Genomic DNA, 25,557 nt, shown 5'->3' on the forward strand with positions numbered 1-25,557 from the left:
ACCCCCAATAACCCCACCAAAACACAGGGAGAGATGAAGACACACTTCTATGGAAAGACACGCAAGCAGGAACATGAAAAAGTGCTTATCATTTGTTATCAAGACAATACAAATTAAAGTTGACAATGGGATATTATGTCTCACCTATGACAATGGCATATATCGAGAAGCCTAGAGACAACCAATATTGCCAGGATGTGGTAAAAACAGAACCCTCGTGAAATGAACAGACACTTTCACAATGATGACATACTAGAGAGTCAACAGGCATACAAAAAAGAGCTCATTAACACACATGATTAGGGAAATGCAAACAAAATGAGAAACTGATCATCTCAAATCGATCAGAATAGCACATACCAAAGTCTAGAAAGGGGCGTAACAACAGCACAACAGGTAGAGAGCTTGCCTTGCCAGAACTCACCCCCAGTACTGTCAGAAGAGATCCCTGACCCTGGAGCCAGGAGGGTGTGCCCCTCCCAGCCCCACACCCCCCAGTTCTGAAATAGCCAGTGTAGATGGGGTGGTGATGGTGAGAAAGAAATGCTCATTCACTGTTGGTGGGAATATCAAATAATTTGGCCTTTATGGCAAACAATCTGGAGAGTTCCTCAAAAATTAGGAATAGAACTACCATGAGATCCAGCGACACAACTTTTGGCATCCATCCACAAAACACAAAAACATAAAACTCAAAAGGCTATATGGTACCAAATCTGCCACCATATCAACATAACCGCTGGCCCTACTCTTCATATTCACAAACTAAATCTCCGAAGAGATGTAAGTCAAGCAGCTAAAATACAGATCATCCAGTGTGAAAATTCTAGGACACTCTTGGAAGGGTGGAGTGGGTTGAGTCCCTACCCTGCCAAAGCCCTGGCAGCTGCACCCAACTCAAGTAGTGCAAATCAACTTAGTAAAGTGCTGAGACAAACACATAATCCCCAATTTTCAGGGCTGGAGCAACAGTACAGCACGTAGGGCATTTGCCTTGCATGCAGCAGACCTGGGTTCAATACTTAGCATCCCTTATGGTCCACCAAGCACCACCAGGAGTAATTCCTGAGTGCAGAGCCAGAAGTAAACCCTGCGCATCGCCAGGTGTGACCACCCCCCACCCCAAAAATGGAGATGTAACAATTTTCACAAATTTTCTTTTACTCAAGTATTTTTGATAATTTCTTTAGACATTTGGTTGTGACAAGCATTTTAAAACAAATTATTATGTGCCTGCCAAGATAAAGGATGGTTGGGAAAATGGGGACAATGGAAGAAGGAAGGTCACTCAGGTGTTGGGATTGATGTTGGAACATCAAACGCCTGTAACAACGGTATTATGAACTTTGCAAGCCATGTAACTTTGTAAACCACAGTGTGTAAATAAAGTATATTCTAAAAAGAAAGGATATATGCACATCTATGTTTATCACTATATTAAGTACAAAAGCAGATATGGAATGATCCCAATTTCTCAAAATGGATGAACAGTTCAAGAAGTTGTCACACACACACAAGATACTACATAGCTCTAAGAACAAACATACAATTTGCAGCAAAATGGATAGAACTAAAGGATATCATAGTGAGTGAAGTCAAGTCAGAAAAAGACAAAGGATGACCTCTCACATTATACAGGACTAAAAGATACGGAGCAAAGTACTGACAAAGGTCCAAAGGCAACATAATGGGAAAAGCAACCCACAATTGGATGGGGGGAAGAGGGGATAGGGGACAAACTGAAAGGGAGGGATGCTGGGGTCTTTGGGGGCAGAATGTGGGTACAGTGGTGGCGGGTGTCGTGTTGGAATTACATTCATGAGAAACCATTACTAACAGCACTGTAAACAACAAAATCTCAATTTAAAAAGAAAAAGGAACCCTTATTCAATGTGGGTAGGGGTAGGAGTATTCTAATTTAGCTTGAAACAAAAACAGTATGGAAATTTCTTTTTAAAAAAGTCAGAACAGAGCTACCATCAACCAGTGATTCTACTTCTTAGTGTCTACCCCAGGCAATAAAAACATTAATTTGAAAAGATAGAAACATATTCACTGTAGTGATTAGTACAATATCCAGAATATGGAAACAACACAAATGCCCAACAACAGATAGATGGTTAAAGATGTGGTATATGCAATGGAATACTATGCCAAAAAGACAAAATCTTGACATTTGCTGCAATGTCGATGAATTATAAGGTAACCTGCTAAGTCTGATGAATAAGGATAAATAGCAGATGGACTCGGCCATTTGTAGTTTACAGAGAAACAAAATATGGGAATAGATAGTATACTGAATGATGGCAAATCTTTGGACTGGGATTACAAAACTGCTTTAAACAAGAGGTAGGAAATGTCAGATTAACACATGAAAGTTCAAGAAGATTGCAATGAACTTTTTCAGAGCTCATGGTGTAATTCAGGAATTAAGTTTCTTGAAATAGCTAAAGAGGAAGTTAAAAATTAACTATTTTGGTAATAGAGTGATAGTACAGCAGGTAAAATGCTTGCCTTCCATGCAGTTAGCCCAGATTCCATGCAGGGGATGGAACCAATATGGTAACCCCCAGTATGGCCAAGAGTAATTACTGAGTGCAGACTGAAACCAAAACAAAACATTATTTCTTGGGATTACAATTCTAAATTGTAAAGATCTGCTATTGTCAGCTCTCAACCCAAGTCAATGAATTAAGTCAAACTCGTGTCACAAACCAAAATTCAGCATCCTTGTTAGTAAACGGGAAGTGGAAGCATCCACATTCCTCTGCCCTTGTAATCATAGACAGTATGAACTTTAACTTTTTACTTTCTTGAAACAATAACACATCTCCATTAATAGAACCCAGATTTTTCTTGAGCCCTCACTTTATGCTGTTGCTGTGGCTGAATCACACAAGAAAAACAGCATCAGAGGGACATTACTTGGAAATGTGAAAAGTCCAGAGACTTCTCTGATCTTCATTTACATACAAGTGTTTAAGTGACTATGCCTGAGAATCATTATACTAAGTATAGAGTAGGTGCTTAGCAAACATAAAACAGACAAGAAAATAACAAAAATTAAGTTATATAGAAAAAGTAGTGTATTACCAAACATAAAGCAAATTCTTCAAAATCATTCTTACTATTCTGTTAGAGGATACAGGATAAACAAAATGAATACTGTATTAATTCCTGATTTTGTAATTCAGTGAGGCTGAATTAAATCTTCACACAATAGGGGCTGGAGCCGTATTACAGTGGTAGGTACTACCTTGCATGCAGCTGACTTGGGTTTAATCCTCGGTATCTCATACAGTACCAAGAACCACCAGATATGTCCCCCCAAAAAAACAAACACCCTTTACTGTCCGCACCACTCAAAAAAACATCTTCACACAATACACTAATTACCAATTTCTGAAAAAAATAATGCTTTTTCCATTCTGCCTGCATATCTGAATTACTTGTGAGCTACAAACATACAAAATCATACATATGCTAACAGCAACCTGGTCTCATAAAATGGAGTAAATACTTTTAGAATAGCTGTTGCCAGAAGGACAAGGACAATTACCTGATGTTTTCACTATCTGTAGCATATATAATAACATGTCTAGGGAATGCAAGATATCAAACATGGGAAAGTCAAGGAGTCTGGAAGAAGACAAGATCTAGAATTAACAAAGAAGCAAGGGAAAAGGGCCCTGGGCTGACCTGTGGTATAGAGATAAGGATGTCTGTATAAACTTATCACTAGACCAGCACTACTGAAATCTTGGGATCTAAACTGTAATAATTAACTTAAAAAGAGTCATATTGGAGGTATGAGAGAGTACCTAGGACCACAGGCAGAGGTATAAAATCACAAGGTGGTGGAAACATTGTATAACTGAAACCCTATGGTCAATAACTTTGTAAATCATGCGTCTAAATAAAATTATTTATTCTTATCCCAGTTCTATCTGGGATAAGAAATAAGTGTTGGAAATACTGATGAATTAATAACTTATGAATACACTTAATGATACAAACTGTACATTTAAAATGTTAAAAACTGTCCTTCAGAAAAATACCATTTTATCAGTAAACAACAATAAAACCTTTCAAAAAAGGAATTAAAACCATCCTGAAACTAGATTCTGAAAACAGATTGTGAAGAACATGTTAGTCTACTTACCTGCAACATACTGACTATTTCAACTTTGTTGAAGAAAATAAAAGATGTGAGAGTTGAAAGAAAATTCTCCTCAAAAACGGATGGCGTAGGCAGAATGATGTCCTGAATATACTGTACCCTGTAAGTCTGATGTATTTTTTGCCTTAGTTCAGAGTCTGTTATTGGAATAACTTCCTTAAACTTTGCAGTTTTGGTTAAGAATTCTCTATGTCTTTTAGGCTGTGCCAAAGCAGGGTCATACTCAAGGCATCCGACGACATCCATGATACACTCATCAGAAAACATTACCTCAAATAGAGTTGCCTTATTTAGGAATAAGATTCCTCTAATAATTTCATACAAATGGTGTAAACCTTCAGTGTTTTCTAGGTTCTCACAAGCTTGGAAAAGCTGCAGTAGTTTTTTAATATAGCCTTCATTTTCCAAGGCCAGTGCCAGCTTTTCCCTACGGATAGGCGAGGAGAGAACTGAGGTAACTAAGTCAGCAATCTCTTCAAGTTTATTGAGTTCACACGTGGGCAGGTCAATCAAATGACTGGTTTCAGGCATTTCCTCAAATCGTTCTTCTTCTGACTCATCAATGAGGTCCTGAGTAACTTCCACTGATGGATCCTTACCTTGAACCTGAAAATGGATATCCAAGTATAACTGGTTACGTTAAAGTAAAAAAAATAATTCAAATTTTTGGCAATCAAATTACTGATCACTGACTTTAAATAAACTTGCAAAGAATACTTCAAGGCTGGGGAGATGGCTCAAAGAAAAGGAGGGAGCACATGCTTTGTACGAAAAGCCCAGGTTCAATCCCTGGTATTTTATGTTCTCCTTGAGCACCATCAGAAACAACTCCCAAGCACTAAGCTGGAAGTAGCCCCGCCTACCAGCATGTGGCTCCCACACATTGATAAAGTTAAAGTTTTTAGTACAAAAACAGTCACTGTTAATTAGAATTGAAGACTGGGAGCAATATATACATATCCAAATTGGAAACTATTATTTGAGACTAAGTTACGAAATAGATTATTTCACCTCTAAAGCTGCCAATTTGTAATTTGAGATTAACTTTAATACTTACAAATTGAGGGGCTAGAGTGATAGTACAGCAGGTAGGGTGCTTGTTGTGCAAGTAGCCAACCTACGTTCAAACCCTGGCATACCAAATGGTGCCCCAAAAGTAATTTGATTTCCAAATATTTGAATGATCAGTAACCTCTGATCATCATCGGGTGTGGTCCCCAAACCAAAAACAAAACAACCAATTCCCCACCTCAAAACTGATAAACTCAATGTTTTAGCTAATATTATGCAGATATAGGATAATTACCATACCGAGCAATTTTTAATTCTGTAGAAGAGAACTTTCTTTGTACCCTCAAGTTACTTACATAAGACACTTACATGACCATCACACTGCCTGTAAAGAGCATTATTAAGTTCAAATCAAATTAAAACAAATTTCTTGTATATTCAAGAATGAGAAAATTAAGATTTCCTCAACTATTTTTTTGTTTGTTTTTGGGTCACACCCAAAGATGCTCAGGGATTACTGCTGGCTTTGCACTCAAGAACTACTCCTGGCAGGGTTTGGGGGGATGATACAGGATGCCGGGGATCAAACCTGGGTCGGCCACATGCAAGGCAAACATGTAGACCTACCCGCTATACTATACAGCCCTCCTCAACAACTTCTGAAGTTTACTTTAGTACTTATTCTTTTCTGAGTCTGAGATACTTCTAAAAATAGTCTAAAAACCCAATATATCTATGCATGCGGCTGACCCAGGTTCGATCCTCAGCATCCATATGGGTCCTCCGAGCATTTCCAGGAGTGATTCCTGAGTGCAGAGCCAAGAGGAACCCCTGAGCATCACCAGGTGTGACCCAAAAAGCAAAAGCAACCCCCCTCCCAAAAAACAAATAAACCCATAGCTAATGTAAATTTTCCATAGTGAGTTTCTCTACTTAACACATAACAAAAATATTTAGTTATCATCTTCATAAAATTTTTTTTCACTCTTTTCCACCTCAAAATATCTTGAGGTTAAAAAATTTGTATAAATTTTTCAAATACACCAAGCAACACATGAAAAAAGATCTAAGATCCTAAGAAAGAAAAAGTTGTCATCATATATAGGATCACAGAGATCACTTAGGGGATAAGGCCCCTGCTGTGCATGCATCTGACACCAGCCAATCCCCTACATCAGGAGCACCAAGATAGGAGTAACTCTTGAGTTACCACAGGATGGGGCTCAGCCTCAAAAGAAACAGATGGTTGCACAATGACACATAGGACACAAGTTTGTCCTCGAGAGGTGAAAAAACTTTCTGAATTCTCAACAGTGTACTTGAATTTAGAGAAAGTGACACATGAAAATACAAGTGAAAAGGTCATAAGAACAGTTCAGTTAAAATACTATGCAAACTCAAAGGTAAGGAAATTTTATATAGCTCTTAGGGTAAAAGAGAGAATACCAGAAAATAATTATAAAAGCAGTATTTAAAATCTTAAGTTGGGATAGAGAGATGGTACAAGATCATGCCTTAAATGTGGATGACCCCAGTTAAGATTCCTAGCCCTGCATCTGGCCATCCATGCACTGCCAGCAGTGATCCCAGAGCACAGAGCCAGGAATAAGCCCTGAGCAGAGCTGGTATGGCTCCTTCCAAAAACAAGCGGAACTTTAAAGATGGCCAAATACGAACTGGGGTAATAGTACAGCGGATAAGGTATTTGCCATGATCCCTGGCATCACATATGGTTCCCCAAGCACCACCAAGAGTAACCCCTGAACATCGCCCTCCCCTTAGCCCCCTGCCCCCCCCCAAAAAAAAATACCAAAGATGGCCAAATAGGGGAAGGCAGGCAGGCACAGAGGCAAATACAAGGAACTGAGAAACATAGTTATCACAGCAACACTAGAAATGTACACTGATTAGATCATGTAAAAATCAAGGTAGCACTTGAGATATTGTGCAGGGAAGTAAATGTGCAGACTATCCTTTATAAAGTTCACGTGACATCAACGGTATGGGATATACTTAAAAATAGATAAAAATTCATTCATAATCCAGAAAAAAAAGTGAATTTGGACAGTGACTGAAAATACATGTAAGAAGTCACAGCTTCAAAGGATAGGTATCATTTATATCTATCCCTATCCTGGACTGGCTTCCAAATACTAGGCATATGCCACTGATCCTATTTCCCTACAGGACAGATGTAGATAATAAGAATCTTGGGCCAAAAGGGTGGCTTTTGCAGTAAAGGATTTATCTTACACAAAGAAAGGTTTGGGCCTTGCCTTAGCTCTAGAGGTTACCTCTAAGAAAGTATACCATTCTGCCAGTATATGTGTATTTGTTTATGTGAGAACCTTGGGTTATGCCAAATTGGGCCAAGTACTATATCTTCAACATGAAGAGGTCCTGGAAATTAAACTCAGTCACTGTAGTAGTGGGTCTGATTATATGACTAATGTACTTAATGAAAAAGGCAGACACAAGATCCAGATAAGCTTTCCTGATGTTGTCACAATACACTGCTGCAGATGCTAGACTCTATTCTATATGCCTTTTCTCCCACTGATGATTTTAACCTGTATCTGATACTACAAGGCTCATGAGTGTAATAGTTCTGAGTGTTCTGAGAGTTCTTCTAGTGAATTAATGGGTAAACTTAGTAACTTACTAAATGCTTAAGTGAAAATACAAATTTTAGCAAGAATTTCTATAACAATTGTACAAAATTTTCAAGAATATATATTAAACAGGGGCTAGAGCAATAGCACAGCGGGTAGGGCGTTTGCCTTGCACGCGGCCGACCCGGGTTCTAATCCCAGCATCCCATATGGTCCCCTGAGCACCGCCAGGGGTAATTCCTAAGTGAAGAGCCAGGAGTAACCCCTGTGCATCGCCGGTGTGACCCAAAAACAAACAAACAAAAGAAAAAGCAATGCTTAATTTAAATTTCTGGTTATCAACTGTGTTAGCCAAGATCTGCTTAAGGAAGCCCTAACTACATGTATGTAAAGTTTCCTAAATTGACTCCTAAGAGAAGAGAGGCACTGTTTTAACATGAAGAAATCTGAATGAAGTATAGACTTTAGGTAATAATGTATCAATAATGTATGAACATTAAGAAAAAAGAGGGGAGAAGACTGGAGAGAGTTCAAGAGTTAAGGTGCTTATTTTGCATGTAGCTGACCCAGGTTTTATCGTTGGCACCAAATATGGTACCACTTGGTGTAGATCTGGTGGCTCCTAACACTGCCACAAGGCTCAGGTAATTCTCAGCACTTTAAGGTGCAAGGAGCAGCATCAGATCTTGGGCACTCAACCTTGGCCAAGAGAATTTCCAGGAGGCACACCCTCTGCCAACCCTATGCCCCCCGCCAAAGGTCTCAAAGAATTTGCTAAAGACTGTACAAAATTTCTAGGTTAACGGTCGCAAACCAAAGTATTATCTCTTCACATTCTAAAACACTTATCTTATAGGCAAAAAGAAAAAAAAGACATATAAACAGTAATAATTATTCAATCTGGGGCCGGAGCAATAGTACAGTGGGTAGGGCATTTTCCTTGCACACGGCCGACCCGGGCTCGAGCCCCAGCATCCCATATGGCTCCTCAAGCATCGCCAGTAGTGATCCCTGAGTGCAGAGCCAAAAGTCAGCCCTGAGCATCGCCAGATGTGATGCCAAAAAAGAAAGAAAGAAAACATTATTCAATCTTACCTGACAAATTTTTTCCCAGATCTCATCACAGCCAGCCTTTTCCTGAAAACTTAGAGCCAGATCATAGTTTTCAGCTTCTGACCAAACAATCAATGTATCCTGTTTAAAAGTAAAGATTTCTCCATTATTACATCAGAAATCACATCGGTATGAAGAGTCCTTTAGAAATTAAAAATAGAAATAACATGTAATATCACCTCCTAAGAATTAGAAAACACTAACCTGAAAAATATTTGCACCTCTATGTTCATAGTATCATTACTCATAATAGCCAAAATATATAGTCAATCTAATAGTCCATCAACAAGTGAGTGGAAAAAGATAGTGTGGTATACTTAAAGGAATATTACTTGACTGTTAAAGATGAAATGGAGTCTTCTCCCACAAAATGAATATGAGACTACCAGATGGTTTTATACCAATGTGAAATACAAACAAACTGGAAATACATAATAAAAATAACATAAAAAATAACTATATTGTGAAACATATGGTGGCTACCAGAAGGGTTAGGAAGGCGAAAGAAACTAATACAGTCATTTTGATTCTATGATGGCACTTGGGGCACCATATGCAGTGCTGGATTTAAACTACTGTTGTGGCCACAGTTCCATGCCAAAGCAAATGCCTTTCCCTCTGTATTATCTCTTTGGCTCAGTGCTAGAAATTCTGTGGTGGGTGTATACATATATAAAACTGCAACAATACAGCAGGCAGGTCATTTTCCTTGTACACTGTCAACCTGGATTCAATCCCTAGGATCCCATACGGTCCCCAAAAACGCCAGGTGCGATTCCTGAGTCTAAAGTCAGGAGTAACTCCTGAATATCTCCAGTTGGGGGTGTAAAAAAAAAAAACAAAAAACACAACAGCTGGAGCGATAGCACAGTGGGTAGGGTGTCTGCCTTGTACATGGCTGACCCAGGTTCGATCCCCAGCATCCCATATGGTTCCCCGAGCACCATCAGGAATAATTCATGAGCCAGGAGTAACCCCTGTGCATCGCCGGGTGTGACCCAAAAAGGAAAAAAAAAAAAAAAAACAACCCCAAACAATCCCCACTCCTCTTCCTTCCCCAATTGCTTTTTTTTTGAGGGGGGGGTGCCACATCTGGTGATGATCAGGGGTTACTTCTGGCTCTACACTCAGAAATTACTCCTGACTCAGGATTTGAACCACATATTTGAAGCACATACTTGCTTCACTATGGCTTCAATATAGCTCTAAATTTTAAAATATCAGTTTGACCAACATCTTGTCTGATCATCACTTGAACTTAAACTACTCTTTTAAACCCTATTAAGGAATGTATCCATCTTATTAGATTTACAGATTTGTTATATTGGAAACTACCTGTAAATAATTACCTGCATGTATGGGGTACAATTATTCAACAGAGATAGGAAATGGGCTGGAGTGATAGCACAGCGGGTAGGGCGCTTGTGCACGTGGCCGACCCGGGTTCGATTCCCAGCATCCCATATGGTTCCCTGAGTACCGCCAGGGGTAATTCCTAAGTGCAGAGCCAGGAGTGACCCCTGTGCATCGCTGGGTGTGACCCAAAAAGCAAAGAAAAAAAAAACCCAGATAGGAAATACTTTGCATTTATGTTATTCTTTTCTCAAAACAATGCATATTTTAGAATTGCGACCAATTGTTTAAGTAAGAGCAAAATTAGTGTCTACTTCTGATAAACATATAAACAGGTCTTTTTTTCAAATCCAAATGTTTCATATAATGCATTTGATTCTGTGTTTTTTTTTCTTTCAGTGTGAGGATTAAACCCTGGATCTCACATATACATATACTCCACCATGGAGTCTTATCTCCATCCATTGCATTCCATTTAGAAGGCACTAAAAATATCAAGTGAAATCCCAAATCCTCTATGTACGGGTCTCCAAGGTCCTTTCTACTTGATTTTAACCCACATTCTGATGTCATAAGCAATGACATCCGAGAGGAATTAAGTTCTCATACTTCCTTTGCTCTCTTTCCTGTTCTCTTTTTTCCTAAACTAGCTTAAAAAAAATCCCAGAAACTAAGCGAAATTTATAATAAGAACCTCCTTTCCAAATAAATAATATCCAACATGTAATATATTTAACAACAGATTCTCATAACTCATCCCCATAGTAACTTTCTGGTCCAAACTGTGAGATCTCAGGTCAGATAGAATATAGTATAGAAGGCACTGCCTTTCTATGTTGCTGATCCATCATGGCATAAGGACTGCTGAGCATGGCCAGGTGTGACCCCTAAGCAGAGGCAGGAGTAAGCCTTGAGCATTTCCTAGGTGTGGCCCAACTTCCCGTTAAAAACAAAACCGCCCCCCCCCCAAAAAAAAACACCCAAACTCCAAATTATGAGACCTTCCAGGTATGAGGTCTTCATTCCCCAGTGTTGCCTACACAGACTAAGCACAATCCCAGTAACCCTGCAATCTGATCCAGGGAGATAATGCAATTTCTGGTCACATTCAAGGGTGTGACCACACATGAGCACTGCAACTGGATGAGCAAGTTCCAGGCCAGGAATGTGGATGCACGCACAATACAAACGTGTGTATACACAAAATTAAAAGTATGTAACTCCTGGCAAGCACCAGAATGTGTGAAAGCACTGCAACTAAATAGAGTTGAGTATGAAAGCACCACAACCATGCATATACATATGTAACTCATGACACCTGTAACATCAACAGAGAGAAGAGGAAATAAAACTATAAATAACCGCCCCACCCCCAACTTGGCACATTACATCTTTTTGGGGAAAGGTCTTCTGTTTTAAGTCATAAGACACCTGTGACATTTTAAAGGATCTAATAAGCCAATGATACACTTTGGTTTTCCTCCACAGTATTCATTTATTAGATTAACAAGAATAAAATCAAGTCATGAACTAGTTGAGATGCTACTGCTTGCCAGACCCTATCTTCATCCTTTATTACTGAGCCAAAAGTCAGATTTTTTTCCCCCCAAAATTTTTTTCTTCAAAAGGAAAACAGATATGACTTACAGAATTCAATTTAGATTTGAAACATTTTAAAGAGCTGCAGATATAGTACAGTAATTAGGGCACTTATCCTGCACATGTGACTGACCAGGGTTGAATCCCTGAAATCCCATATGGTCCCGAGCCCTGCCAGGCATGATCCCCGAGTGCAGAGCTAGGAGTAAGCCCAAGGACGACTTAGAGCGGCGCCCAAACCAAATATACAATAAACTTAAAAGCCCGATAAAGAGACTAACCAAATAATGCTGCATCAAACTTTTTAGTAGATCCTAACATATGATTCAAACTATGAATATTCAAAAAATTAGTATGGTGTAATACCATCTAAAATGCACTGAAGACAAGACAAAATGACACTGTTTAAAAACAACAGAAATACTGTTTCTCCTGAAAATGTGTTGTATTTGGACACAATGGGAATAATTCTGGGCTAGAAAATAGGATGTGAACATTGTTTCATGGTTCACTTTTTCTGACTTTTGACAAAACAGTGAAACTTCTAACGTTCCTTACTTACTTGAAAAAGAGAAAAATTGAGGGTATGGTGCAGCCAGCAGGTCAATCTGTACCCAAGGGCAAGTGCATCAGCAGCCTGATGGTGCCTTCAGACTTCCTGACACCCCAAAATTGCCGCTGTGCCTTTGTCCAACAACTGGGACCACGTTTACCAAGAAACTAAACAGCCAAAATTTAGGTATGTGAGAGACACGCCCACAAACCACCTCCAGCACAGCTATACAAGCTCATTTATCAGCCTTAACTCAGAAACCCATAAATAAATCTCAAAAGAGATCAAAAGCCACAGTTAATCTCGGACCCACGCATGGCTGAACAGACAGGGGTAAATCAGAGGGTGGCAGGTTGGTCTGGTGCCCATCCAAGCAGAGACCGTGGCAGCCGTTTGCTTCCACAATCCAAAATTGCCACCATAGCCCTGGCCTGCCTCCTCTATCTCAGGACAGACCTCACCAAGATATAATTTGTTGAAAATTCGGGTATACGGGTGTTGTGACTGAAATCTCCAAGCTTTCTTGGGTTGGGATAAACTACCTCCACCCAACTTCCCAATAATCCTGGAAGCACTGGCAGTCACCTCCATGAACCAACTCCAGCACCACCATGTAACCTCTACTATTGGCCTTGCTTCAGAGACCTATAAATAAATCAAAGAGATCAAAAGCCATAGTTAATCTTGGACCCTCGCGTGGCTGAACAGACCAGGGTAAACTGGAGGGGGGCAGACAGAGCCCCTGGCAGCTGTTTGCTTCTACAATTCAAAATCATCACCATACTCCCAGCCTGACTCCACCATCTTAAATCGGACCTCACCAAGATGTAATCTGCTGAAAATTTGGGTATATGGGTTTTGTGACTGAAATCTCCAGTTCTTCTCAGAGTTGGGATGGGTTCCCTCCCCCCACTTCCCAATACTCCTGGAAACAATGGCAGTCACCCCCCCACGAACTAACCCCTGCACCACCATGTAAACTCTACTACCAGTCTTGCTTCAGAGACTTATAAGTAAATGTCAAGAGATCAAAAGCTGCAGTAATCTAGGACCCCCACAAGGCTGAACAGACCTCGGTATGTCAGAGGGGGGAGAGGGAATGGTCAGCCTGGTGCCCAAGCAGAGCCCCCTGCAGCTGCATGTTCCCACAATCCAAAATTGCCGCACACCCTTGACCTGACTCCACAGTCTCAGGATGGGATCTCACAGAGACATAATCTGCTGAAGAATTCTGGTATGCGGGTTTTGTGACCGAAATCAAGCTTTCTTGAGGTTGGGGACAGATTACCTCCCTCCACCGTCCTGTACTTCCGGAAGCCTCAGCAGTCAAATCCGCAGCCCAAAGATGCCACCCAATTAAAAAGCTACTCTAGCCTTACCATCATGATAAACATACTGAATGCCCTGAACAAACTCCACGACCTCTTAGCACCTGTATTGCAATCCATAATGCACCAAAGGAAAAGGAAAAGGAGAGAGAGAGAGAGAGGAGAGGGAGAGGGAGAGGGAGAGGGAGAGGGAGAGGGAGAGGGAGAGGGAGAGGGAGAGGGAGAGGGAGAGGGAGAGGGAGAGGGAGAGGGAGAGGGAGAGGGAGAGGGAGAGGGAGAGGGAGAGGGAGAGGGAGAGGGAGAGGGAGAGGGAGAGGGAGAGGGAGAGGGAGAGGGAGAGGGAGAGGGAGAGGGAGAGGGAGAGGGAGAAAGTGCCTCCCATAGAGGCATAGAGGGAGGCGGGGGGTGGGTGGGTGGGATGTTGGTAGGGAAACAGGAGATATTGGTGATGGGAAATGTACACTGGTGGAGGGATGGGTGCTAGATCATTGTATGACTGACACAGCTTTGTAATGGGCTATCTCATGAATATACAATTAAAACATTTTAAAGAAAAAGTAATGTGGAGTTCATGCCCACTTCAGTCAGCTTAATCACATGGCTGAATAAATAGCAGTACTCCTACATTTAAAAAAAGGAAAATATTGCCTTTATCAGGTCATTAACTTTTTATTACGGGATTTCAAAGAGAAGTATGGGGTGATCACCTTGCACTGGGCAGAGCTGGGTCTGAATCTGGCCACCTAATATGGTTCATTGAGCACAACAGCAGTAATTCCTGCATGCAGAGATAGAAATAAGCCCTGAGCACTACCAGGTGTGACCCCAAAACCGAAAAAAATATTATAAAAGTTGTTTTTGAGCTTATTACATACAAGTACAGAGTTAAGTACCTTTCAAACATTAATTCTTAACTATCATACTAGGTTAAGTCTGTCCATTTAAATGAAGTTCACAGGAAATTTGCTCAAATCACACAGCTACAGAAATAATGGGAGTGGGAGGACTAGAAGTGGGGGTGGGGGACTAAGACAACAGCAGAGGAATGTGGACACTTGCAGGATTATGGATGAAACCCTAGCATAAACAGCACTTTAAATCAAGGTCCCTAAAATAAAAAACTTAATGGAAAAACTATTTCCATTAAGAAAAAAATAGTGTCCAGTCCTAAACATGTTACATACAGCACTGCATACTGCACAAAAAAATGTCAAATTTTAGGATACAAAGTTTGGTGGACTGGAAAGATAGTAGGGTGGGTAAGGTGCTTGTTTTGCACAGGGCCAACCTGGGTTCAATTCCTGGCATCAGGTCTCCCAAGTACTGCCAGGAGATTCCCGAGAGCACGGCAAGGGATAACCTTTGAGCATCATTGGTATAGTTCAACCCCACTAATGAACCCCTCCAAAATCAAAGTTTGTTATCTTGCTTCCCAAGTTTCTCCCTTTATGAATTATACCTCTCAATTTTATCTACCCCTTAAAGATTCTTACAACTAAAGGTATCGGGGCTGGAGAGATAGCACAGCGGGGAGGGCGTTTGCCTTGCACGCGGCCGACCCGGGTTCAAATCCCAGCATCCCATATGGTCCCCTGAGCACGGCCAGGGGTAATTCCTGAGTGCAGAGCCAGGAGTAACCACTGTGCATCGCCAGGTGTGACCCAAAAAGCAAAAAAAAAAACAAAACAACTAAAGGTATCACATAATGGTTCAACTTTGAATTTCCAACACTAGTTTTTTTCTAGTTTTGGGGTCATACCTAGAGATGCTTTGGAGTCACACCTGGCTCTGCACTTAGGAAATTACTGCTGTAGGTGCTTGGGGGATTATATGGGATGTTGGCAACCAAACTTGGGTCAGGCACATGCAAGCAAAGCACCTTATCCACTGCACTCTCTCTCCAACCCCTACTACACTAAATTCCTATTCTACTTCTAGTTCCAGGTATTTTAAGACCTTTCATTTGTTTCACCAATAGTCAAAAGATCAAAGACTAAAGAAAAAAAAGGAAGGGGGGATGGCAGGCAATGCACAGAACAGCATTATTTATGCTAGTAATAATTATTTTGTGTGTACATTTGCAGAAAAGCCCCTAGGGAAAATAAACTAATAGTAGTAGTGGCCTGTAGCAAGGATAACAGTATGGAAAGGGCTAAAGTAAGGGAGAGACTTCACCAAAAACCTAATTTTCTTTTTTTTTTTAAAACAATTTGAATGCTATATTGTGTTTTTTCAAAGGAGACTGAAGCCAAAAAAAATTGGTAAAAACCTACTTTCAGGGCTGGAGCGATAGCACAGGAGGCAGTGCGTTTGGCTTGCATGTGGTGGACTTGGGTTTGATTCCCAGCATCCCAAATGGCCCTGAGCACAGCCAGGAGTAATTTCTGAGTGCATAAGCCATGAGTAACCCCTGTGCATCCCCGGGTATGACCAAAAAACAAAAACAAAAACACCCACTTCTTGGGCTGAAACAATAGTACAGCAGGTAGGGCATTTGCCTTGCACGTAGCCGACATGGGTTCAATCCCCAGCACCTCATGTGGTCCCTCAAGCACCACTAGGACTAATTCCTGAATGCAGAGTCAGGAGTACCCTTGAGCATCGATGGGTGTGATTCAAGAAAAAAAAAAAACTACTTTCTTATCAATTTCTTTAGACCCATTTCTTGGTTTTATACTCAAAAGACACTACCTACAACCTGAATTGTCCTTTTTTATCTTCAATCATCCATGAAATCTTCTAGTCCTTTCTTAAAAATGAACTAGCTCTGTTCCTTCTAATTATATGTACAGTCTCAGAACATACTCTCATTTTCATCTATCTGAATTTACTGAAAAGTATTTTGTTTCCATAATGCCTTTCTGATTCCTCCCCTCCCCTCCAAATTCACTATTCATGACATTGCTACACTCTCTTCATGGACACAGTATCACTTACATTGTTAAGCCCTTACTAATGAACCTATAACAATCCTCTTCACTTACCAAAGCAAGCTCTAAAATACAAAATTTCTATTTGCAGCCAGTGTAGTAATTCTATGTTATCATTCATAGTCCCTTCATCACTAAGGAAGGTGAAGTTTTTATTGATGACTGTAGTTCATGTTACTCTCTCCCTTCTCTAATTTTTTACTGCTCAAGTCACCTCTTCCAATATTTTGTATTGCTACTTATCTGCTTAATAATCCTGGTCAAGAAACTTAACCTTTATTAGTGCCTTATTTGTGAAGTGTTCTCATGACCTAACAGGAATTAGGATAGATTTGCTGGGTACTTTATTATTATTTGGTAACCATTTCACCCATTATCATTTCTCACTAAAAACTGAAGATGATGAAGCCGGAGCAGTAGTAGAGCAGGTAAGGCATTTAGTTTTGCACATGGTAGATCAGGGGCTGGGTTTGATCCCCAGCATTCCATGTGATCCCTTGAGTACCACCAGGAGTATTCCTGAATGCATAGCTAGGAGTAACCCCTGAGCATTGCCAAGCATTACCCAAAAAGCCCACCCCCCCCAAAAAAAAAAAGCCCAAACCTGATGGGGACTTATTTTTGCTTCCCTACTAAACCCAATTAATATACAATTTTTCTAAATATAAAAGGAAACATATCATTACAATACTGCTTTACATTTAGTGAAGAGCAGTGGATCCCATTCTAAATAACATTTTGATATACTTATCAGGAGGCACTTCTTGTTCCACTATAGAATCACTCACTTTTCAATGTATTCCTTTAAACACTTACCAAATTCATTGTATCTTTTAGAGAAAAATATCTTCCATTAAGCTACTTTCCATTAAATTACTCAATACTGTCCACAGTAAGCAATAAAATGAAGTAAATAAATGCTAGTTTGGTGGTATTGAGTTCTCTCAGATTCCATTCTGACCTATTCTGGCCCCAAATTCAGTACTTAACTATGGGGGAAAATTTTTTTTTGCCAGGCCAGAAATAGTACATCATGTAAAGCTTTAGCTTTGCAGTCATCCCAGGTTTGATCCAGGACAACATACAGTCCACTGATCAACACCAGAAATAAACCCTGAATATTGTCGTGTGTGGCCCTAAAGATGAAAGTTAAAATACATTACTTAGGGGCTGGAGTGATAGCACAGCGGGTAGGGCGTTTGTCTTGCACGCGGCCGACCCGGGTTCAAATCCCAGCGTCCCATATGGTCCCCTGAGCATGACCAGGGGTAATTCCTGAGTGCAGAGCCAGGAGTAACCCCTGTGCATTGCCAGGTGTGACCCAAAAAGGAAAAAAAAAAAAATACATTACTTAGCTCATTTTAATTAACCCTCTCTTAATTCAGTTATTTTAACAGGAATTACAAATGTCTTATTTCCTCATTTTTTTAAAAATAAGCCCATTATTGATCAGCATCATACACATTAATTTTCCAAGTAATTTCTTATGCTACTTTAGTGAATAACAAACAATAACAATAACATACTTCTAGTGAATATAAAAAAAATCTATATATCCTGATTTTTCACTTGGTAAAAGTGAAAACTAAGTAGGATTTTGATCAATAAAAAGCATCTATTATAAGGAAAACAAGTTTAGCACAACACCAAAATGGCCTCTGATTTCTACAGAAAAGGGCACTTAAGGGGAGGCCACACTGCAAAACAGTTGCAAGTCTGACTCCAGTAATGGGTACCTGAAACATCTGGGAAGTGGGATGGTGAGATAGCACAATGGGTACAGTGTTTGTCTTACAACCAGTCTGGTTCAACCCCTGGTACCCTATTTAGTCCTCCAGGCCCCACTAGGAATAATCTCTAAGCTCAAAGCCAGGAGTAAATCTTAAGGAGTGACCTGAAAAGTATTTTTTTTTTTGGGGGGGGAAGCCCATGCTAGATGGGCTAGTGGCCACTCCAGGATTAGAGCTCTGGGTCGCTCCTACAGGTGCAGACAGAATCGTAAGTCTACTGCATGCAAAGTACCTACTAAAGTCCTTTGAGCTATTTCTCTTGAACTAATTTTATTCTAAAGTGTACTTTTCTGGGAATAAAGAGATAGCTCCAAGGGCTGAGTGCACACCTTGCACGCAGGAGGTCTGGATTCAAAGCACTTCCAGGACTAACCCTGAAGCACTGAGGTGGTGGCACCCTGATAGCACTGGATGTGGATTCAAAACCAAACAAAAACAAACTAATTTTCTTATATACAAGTTTCCCCTGTTATTCTAACTAAATTCTCTTATATGTGATCATTTTATAGTAAAAGTGCCTTCTTCAGGGTCAGGGATTTGACTCAATGCTAGAGTGCATGCCTCGTATGTATGAAGCCTTGGGTTTAATCCTAAGGCAAAGGTTGGAAAGGGAATACTGGGGGAAAAAAAAAACAAAAACACCCAATAGTGTGTTATTCAAATGTAACCATTTACAAAAATATAAGAATTAAAAAAAATGCTTTCTCCTTCAATATATAAAACTAATGGTAACATTACACATGAAATTATGTCTCAAAGTTCTTAAGAGTATTCATAGAATTGTCGCCTCCTTTTTCAATGTTAGGAGACTATCTGTGCATAAAACTACATCATAATATAATTTTCCCAATAGTAACAACACCTTAAGGGTCTGGTACATAACCTGAGAAAAATCTCTGTAATGAGTTGGTAAAGAGTCATGAATGACAGAGGGCAGAAATATAGTACAGCAGATAAGGTGCTTTCTTTGCACATAAATGAACCAGGTTCAATCCCAGGCACTTGTATAGTTTCCCTAGCATTGCAGGAGTGATCTGTGAGGGCGGAACTAGGAGTAAGCCCTGAGCACTGCTGGGTGTGTCCCCAAAACTAAAAACAAAACAAAGAGGATGACAAAGTATTTCTTTCCCCATGAACAAAAAAGTAACAATGAAGTGGCTCTCTGGTAAAATGCAATGCAAAAACTACCTGCCTGATTAACTTAGAAATAAAAACTAAAGGCCTACCTTAAAATATCTAAGCTATGTAAGTCACATTTAATTTGCCATCAAAAGACACAGCATTTTTTTTAAAGAGGAAAAAACTATTAACTGAACACTGAAAATTTTTTAAAATTTCAAAACTACGAATGCATTGCTAACTCAAAACAATTATTTAACAATGAGACTTTTATGAATAATGAGCTGTGCAATAAACACTTTATTCCTCCGACTGTGAATCTTGTTTTGGGAATCCAAATGTCATTGATCTTAATGTGAACATAATTCTAATTTATCTTTTCCTTCAAAAATCTCTACCATACTCAGTTAAATAAACTAAATAAAAACAACTGGGAAAAAATGCAGATTTCTAACAATAGATGCATCATATAACAGAATACAGCGTTTTAAAAAAAGAAACCAACTAGATCTACATTGTTAACATGAATTTCAAAATAACTGAATGAAAAATGAAAGTTGCAGAATACATGTAAGTATATGAGATCAATTATGTAAAGTTTAAAAACACACAAAAGACTACATATTATTATGAATACATACATAGGCAGAGAAAAGTATAAAAGCATGTACAGAAATAATACACATCAACTTCAGAATAGTGGTTACCGATAGGAGGATGAAGAATAGATAGAATGAGATGTTTACAAGGGGGCTTTAGCTCTTATCCACAATGTTCAACATTACAAAAAAGATTCAAAACAAATAGAGCATAATGTTAACACTGTCAAATTTGGTGATATTACAGACACTCTTATTTTCTGTACTTTTCAATTTTGAAATACTTTGTAATTAAAACCACAACATTCACAGAATAAATAAAAGGTTGAATCACACTGCTGCCAATACCAGATAAAATACTAGGCACACTAGAACACAGGTTTTTTTTTTCCCCAAAGACAAAAAATGTTAACAGAAAACATTAGAAAATTAGCAACTTACAATTTTGTATTATTATATAAAAAATACAATTAAACAAGATTTAAACACTTCAAAAAGTATCATTGCTTGAATCAGAATATCTAATTTCACACCACAAAAAGGCTTTGCTTCTTTTAAAGAGTACCCTTTTGCATTTTCTTTTATCCCATTTCCTTTATCTGAGAATAAAAGGCTTAGTGTACAGAGTAGAGACCTGGCTAACTGTTGTAAATAAAGAGTAATGAATACATTGTATTCTAATAATAACTATCAGCGGCTCAATTCAGAGATAATAAATCACTGCCAGTACAAAGACTTTCACTTTTTAGTCTGAAACTTTTAACCTGCAAGGGAAAATGCATATGGTTTGTATCTTCATTTATCAAAACATGTTTTTTCTTGTCAGGAAAGTTTCCCATCTTTGTCAGATTAATACTTCCTCGATCACAGATGAAGTCTTTCAAATTAAAGATAAACAACTACTTGCCTGTTGTTTCTGATACGCAGTGTTTGGATTTATCTTTGATTCCAGGAGTAGTGATCCTGAAAAAAAAAAAAAAAAAGAAAAATTCAATTTATAAAATTCTGAGTAAAAGAATGCACATTAAAAATTTCACAACTTCATAATGTCCTTTTCACCCAGGCATCTGAAATAATTACATACATTCAATTCACATTATTTTCTTTCCAGAGCTGGACTTCGTCTTTAAATATGAACATATCGTCCTAATTCATACACCCTTAAAGGAAAAAAAAAATATCCATCTAAGACCAAACCAAGGACATAAGGAGACTAGACGACTATCAACTTTTTATTGAAATGAAATGTTAAGGTCTAAATGAAGCCAAACTCTTTTTAAAACAAGTTATTTTATTGCATTTCCAGTTAAACAAATTACAAAAGACCACGACAGGGAATCAAAGACACACATTTAAGAATCAGTGGAGGGACATCTCACTTAGAAATAAATGCCAACTGACTATTTAAAATAAACGGCAAAGTGCAATGTCAAGAATAAATTTAAGGTCGTTGTTTTTCTTTTGCCTGCACATATCAGGTGCTCCAATCAAGGCGTTTAGATTACAGCAAGAAAGGTGTTTTAATTACAGCTCTACATTTTATCATTCAAAAATACTTCACACATGACTCGTACAATAAGCCAACGAACACAAGCTTACGATCTGCTTTGGTGTCCTAACTTGTTTGGGTTGTAAAGTCTCCACGTTTCCACCGCACTCTCCACAAAGGCAGCCTAAAGGGCTCCCAAAACTACATGTCTGCGCGCTTGGTCTCGCAAGCACCCGGGGAACAGCCTGCGATCCCAGGACAAGGTGCCTTTCCTTTGGGGGTTCCTTAGCACCTGTCGACTGTGGCAACCGGGGCTCGCTGGTCAAGTCGGTTTTTTTGTTTGTTTACGTGAAAGAAAAAGAGACAGTTTCTCGCCTTTAGAAAACGCCCCTTTCCGTGCTCTTTGCCTGCAACTTTTTGAAAGTTGCGATGGAGAAGAAAAGGCTGGAGGGTGGGTCGCAGAGACCTGGCCCACTGAACCCCGAACCCTGGGTACGACCCGACGGGGAGGAAAGTCAAAAATGCGAGAAGGGCCAGCTTCCTAGCCGGGGCGGCTCACCCTCCCGTCTCCCCGTCTACCTCCCTCCTGCGTTTCCCACACCCCTCCCCTCTTCAAAGAGATGGGGGCGAAGGGCCGGGAGGCGGGGGCGCTGAATCACGGTCTGACTAAGGGGAAGTCCGGACAAAGTCGTTTGTTTTTACCGTACAGAAGCGGCGGCACGAAACCACTGCGCGGTCCCGAGCGGCGGAGGCGGAGGACCCGGCTCGGGCCCAGACTCCGGGGCTCTGCCCACAGCGGAGGCGCCGGCCCTTACTCTACCGTCTCCATAACCTTACCGTCGGACTCTGCCCGAACCAGCAGCGACATCCCCTTGAGCTCTTCCACATAGGTGGAAGAGACGTGCCCGGTGCCTCGGTCGTCCCATTGCCGGTCTTCATTCAGGGTATAGACTTTCACTCGCCGCCGCGTATCCGACATGGTGGCTGCCGTCCCACCACTCCAGCCGCCGCTCCTCGGTCACCTCGTCCGCACCCCTCACTCTTGAGAGACAGTCGCGGCAGCGGCGGCGGCGGCGGCGGCAGCGGTGGCGGTGGTGGTGGTGGCGGTGGCGGCGGCGGCGGTGGTGGTAGCGGCGGCGGCGGCGGCGGAGGCGGCGGCTCCGGAGAGGCCCGAGTTCACCATGGCTCCCAAGGTTCAGCGGCGGGAAGGGGCGACACGAACCACTGAGACCTCTCCGCCCGGAGTCCTGGCTGCTTTCTTATTTCGCCCCCGCACACACCCTCCCTTCCCTCCCTTGGCCCCCCCAGAGCTCGCTCGCTCTCCGGCCTTCGCCGCCACGGTAACTACTACAGATCCGCCATCTTGTAACCCGATTCTCTCTGCCTTTCTCTTCCTCCTCCAGCAGGCTCACACGGGCTGTCCTAGCAGGGGCTACGGCGGCCGACGAGTCTTTTAAGCCCTGCGCCTCCGCTTCAGCTCGCACTTCCCGGGTCGGCGGTCCTCTGCGATCTCGCGAGGCGGGGTACGAGACTGAAGTGGGCGGGCCTACGTATTACTTCCTCTTCTCGGCCCCGCCTGCTGGCGCGGAATCTCGCGTGGTTCCGGCCGGTTTCCTTAATTCCCTGTCGCCCCCTGATGCGGCGTGTTGGTCTCTGAGGCAGCGGCGGCGAGCGTAGACTACGGAACTCTTGGTTTTTGTTTTTGACTTGCTTCCCGCACTTGTGGATACACCTCTGAGAAAAAGGCAAACCAAACCGTGAAGGGACTTATCTTTGGACGATTTTAACCCAGAAGGAACTGTACTCTCGATCCTGTCCGTTATGGGAGAAAGAAAAATAGTTTAAACTTTCTTTTAATTTTTTTGTGAAGACTTGGGGCTTTGAGCCCTTCAAAGGTGACCCGAAACCCACTAAACCCTGTTACCGAGGCTGTAACAGTTAAGCATCACCTCAAGAAGTGTTTCTTTGATTGGGGTTTTTACCCTTTGGAGAGGCTTTGAATATTTTCCCTTGAATACGTACGTTCTCTCTCCCCTTTTCTCTAATTAAATCTGTTTCAATAAAACTATTTTGCTTCACGGGGGAGGAGGGAGTGTTTCATAGGTCTTCAGACTATTTTAAGGTCCAACGAAAGTGTGTTGACGATTTCCTATTTCCCGCCAAAGCATTTCACCGCTAGGCTTCTGGTAGCTGGTCATTGAAATACATACTTTCCGCTTCGTGGAAGTTCAGTGCTTTCCCGATGTTTATAATCTCGGAAAACAATTATTCAGATATATTTAGCAAAGTGACTGGGAACTACATTCCTAGTACATCCAGAGCGTTGTTTGATATTTTTTAGTTTTTTTCCTTTTCCATTTCCCGTTTTCTCTGCAGAAGTATTATGCCCAGAATAAGCGAAAGAGAAATTCTTTTTGCATTTACGTTGTCACCAAACATTGCGTGGTTGATAAGGGTCATTCAGTGGGCAGCGTTTATTTCAACCCCTGTTGGTTATTGGTAGAATTGTTTCATTGGTTCAGAGGGTTTTGTCGCCTGCTGGTGAAAGGCATATCATGGCTCTTTAGTGCATCCTAGGAGCAGGAGACTGACAGCAGAACATGCCTACGTAGTGACTAGCTTTTAAATGTGAATCCACTTAAAATGGGAAGATCATGCACAGACAGGGCACCTGATGAAAAGTTCTAGTTTCAAAATCTGGATATATGAACCCTTTATTAAGATAACAATTGAACTCATTAATTGCTGTGGGCAAAATATTTTGAGTCCACAGGGAAAATTCAATATTAGGTTTAAAAGAACTTTAAACATGCAACTTTTTAAAAAATAGTTTAACTCAAATGATTTAATTTACTGCCTCCTCCATAGGAAGGATGCACTCTCCACTAAGCAAGCTATGTTCCTAACCCAATACAACTTTTGAGCCTGATCAACTTAAAGGATCCCTGAATGAAGCTTGCTTTCATCAGTGTTCAAGGTTGGGAGGGACAAGGAGACCAAAAATTATAAAATGTTCATGGATTGAAAACACATGGGTGGTGCGGGCAGAAAGGGATAATACACTGGGTAGGATGTTTGCCTTGCATGAGGCCAACCAGTTTTGATCCCCAGCACTACAAAGGTCCCTTGACACTCAAAGATCCCTGATCTCAGAGCTCAGGAGTCAGCCCTAAGCACTATCAGGTATGACTCAAAACCAACCAACCAACCAAACACACACCATTAATATCACCTGGCTGGGGTGGAGACATCACAGGTTTAAAGCACTGCCTTGAATGCTGTAGGCCCTGGTTCCATCCCAGCACTGCATGACTCACTTCCACCTGGAGAGTCCATTGAGCACTGCCAGATGTACCCACATCTCATCTATTGCCATAAGACTTGTAAATTGAATATGGATTACCAGAGTAATTTGAAAACCATTAAGAGGGAGGTATGGTGCCACCAGCATGTCAACCTATACCTTGGGGGGCACTGTAGCACTGTCATCCCGTTGTTCATCTATTTGCTCAAGCAAGCACCAATAACGTCTCCATTATGAGACTTGTTATTGTTTTTGGCATATCAAATACGCCACCGGGAGCTTGCCAGGTTCTGCCGTGCGCGTGGGGTACTCTCTGTAGCTTGCCGGTTCTCCGAGAGGTACGGAGGAATTGAACCTGGGTGGCTGTGTGCAAGGCAAACGCCCTACCCGCTATGCTATCGCTCCTGGGGGTAAAAGTACATCAAAATTCTGATGCCCCAAAATTGCCGCTGTGCCTTTGACTGGACCCCAACAACTTGGGACCAAGTTTACCAAGAAACAAAACAGCTAAAAGTTAGGTATATGGGAGCCATGCCCACAAACCACTTCCGACTCAGCTATATAAACTCATTTATTG

The 25,557-nt window shown here is 41.0% G+C and overlaps 1 protein-coding gene across 2 annotated transcripts in view; it reads right to left on the reverse strand.

Annotated features, from left to right (window-relative positions):
* PPP4R3B (protein phosphatase 4 regulatory subunit 3B) overlaps positions 1-23,602 on the reverse strand; it is a 64,376-nt gene extending 40,774 nt beyond the window's left edge. Inside the window, exons 1-4 of one of the 2 annotated variants that reach the window (XM_055122941.1) lie at positions 22,514-23,602; positions 21,095-21,150; positions 8,899-8,997; positions 4,163-4,786 (exon numbers count right to left, since the gene is read on the reverse strand). In XM_055122941.1, coding sequence (XP_054978916.1) covers positions 4,163-4,786; positions 8,899-8,997; positions 21,095-21,150; positions 22,514-22,655 — 921 coding nt within the window. In that variant the 5' untranslated portion in view covers positions 22,656-23,602. The remainder of the gene's footprint in view (positions 1-4,162; positions 4,787-8,898; positions 8,998-21,094; positions 21,151-22,513) is intronic. The other variant, XM_004609207.2, reaches the window with a different exon arrangement.
* Positions 23,603-25,557: the final 1,955 nt, after the last annotated feature.

Source organism: Sorex araneus, chromosome X (genome assembly GCF_027595985.1).
Source record: "Sorex araneus isolate mSorAra2 chromosome X, mSorAra2.pri, whole genome shotgun sequence".
Lineage (NCBI taxonomy): Eukaryota > Metazoa > Chordata > Mammalia > Eulipotyphla > Soricidae > Sorex > Sorex araneus.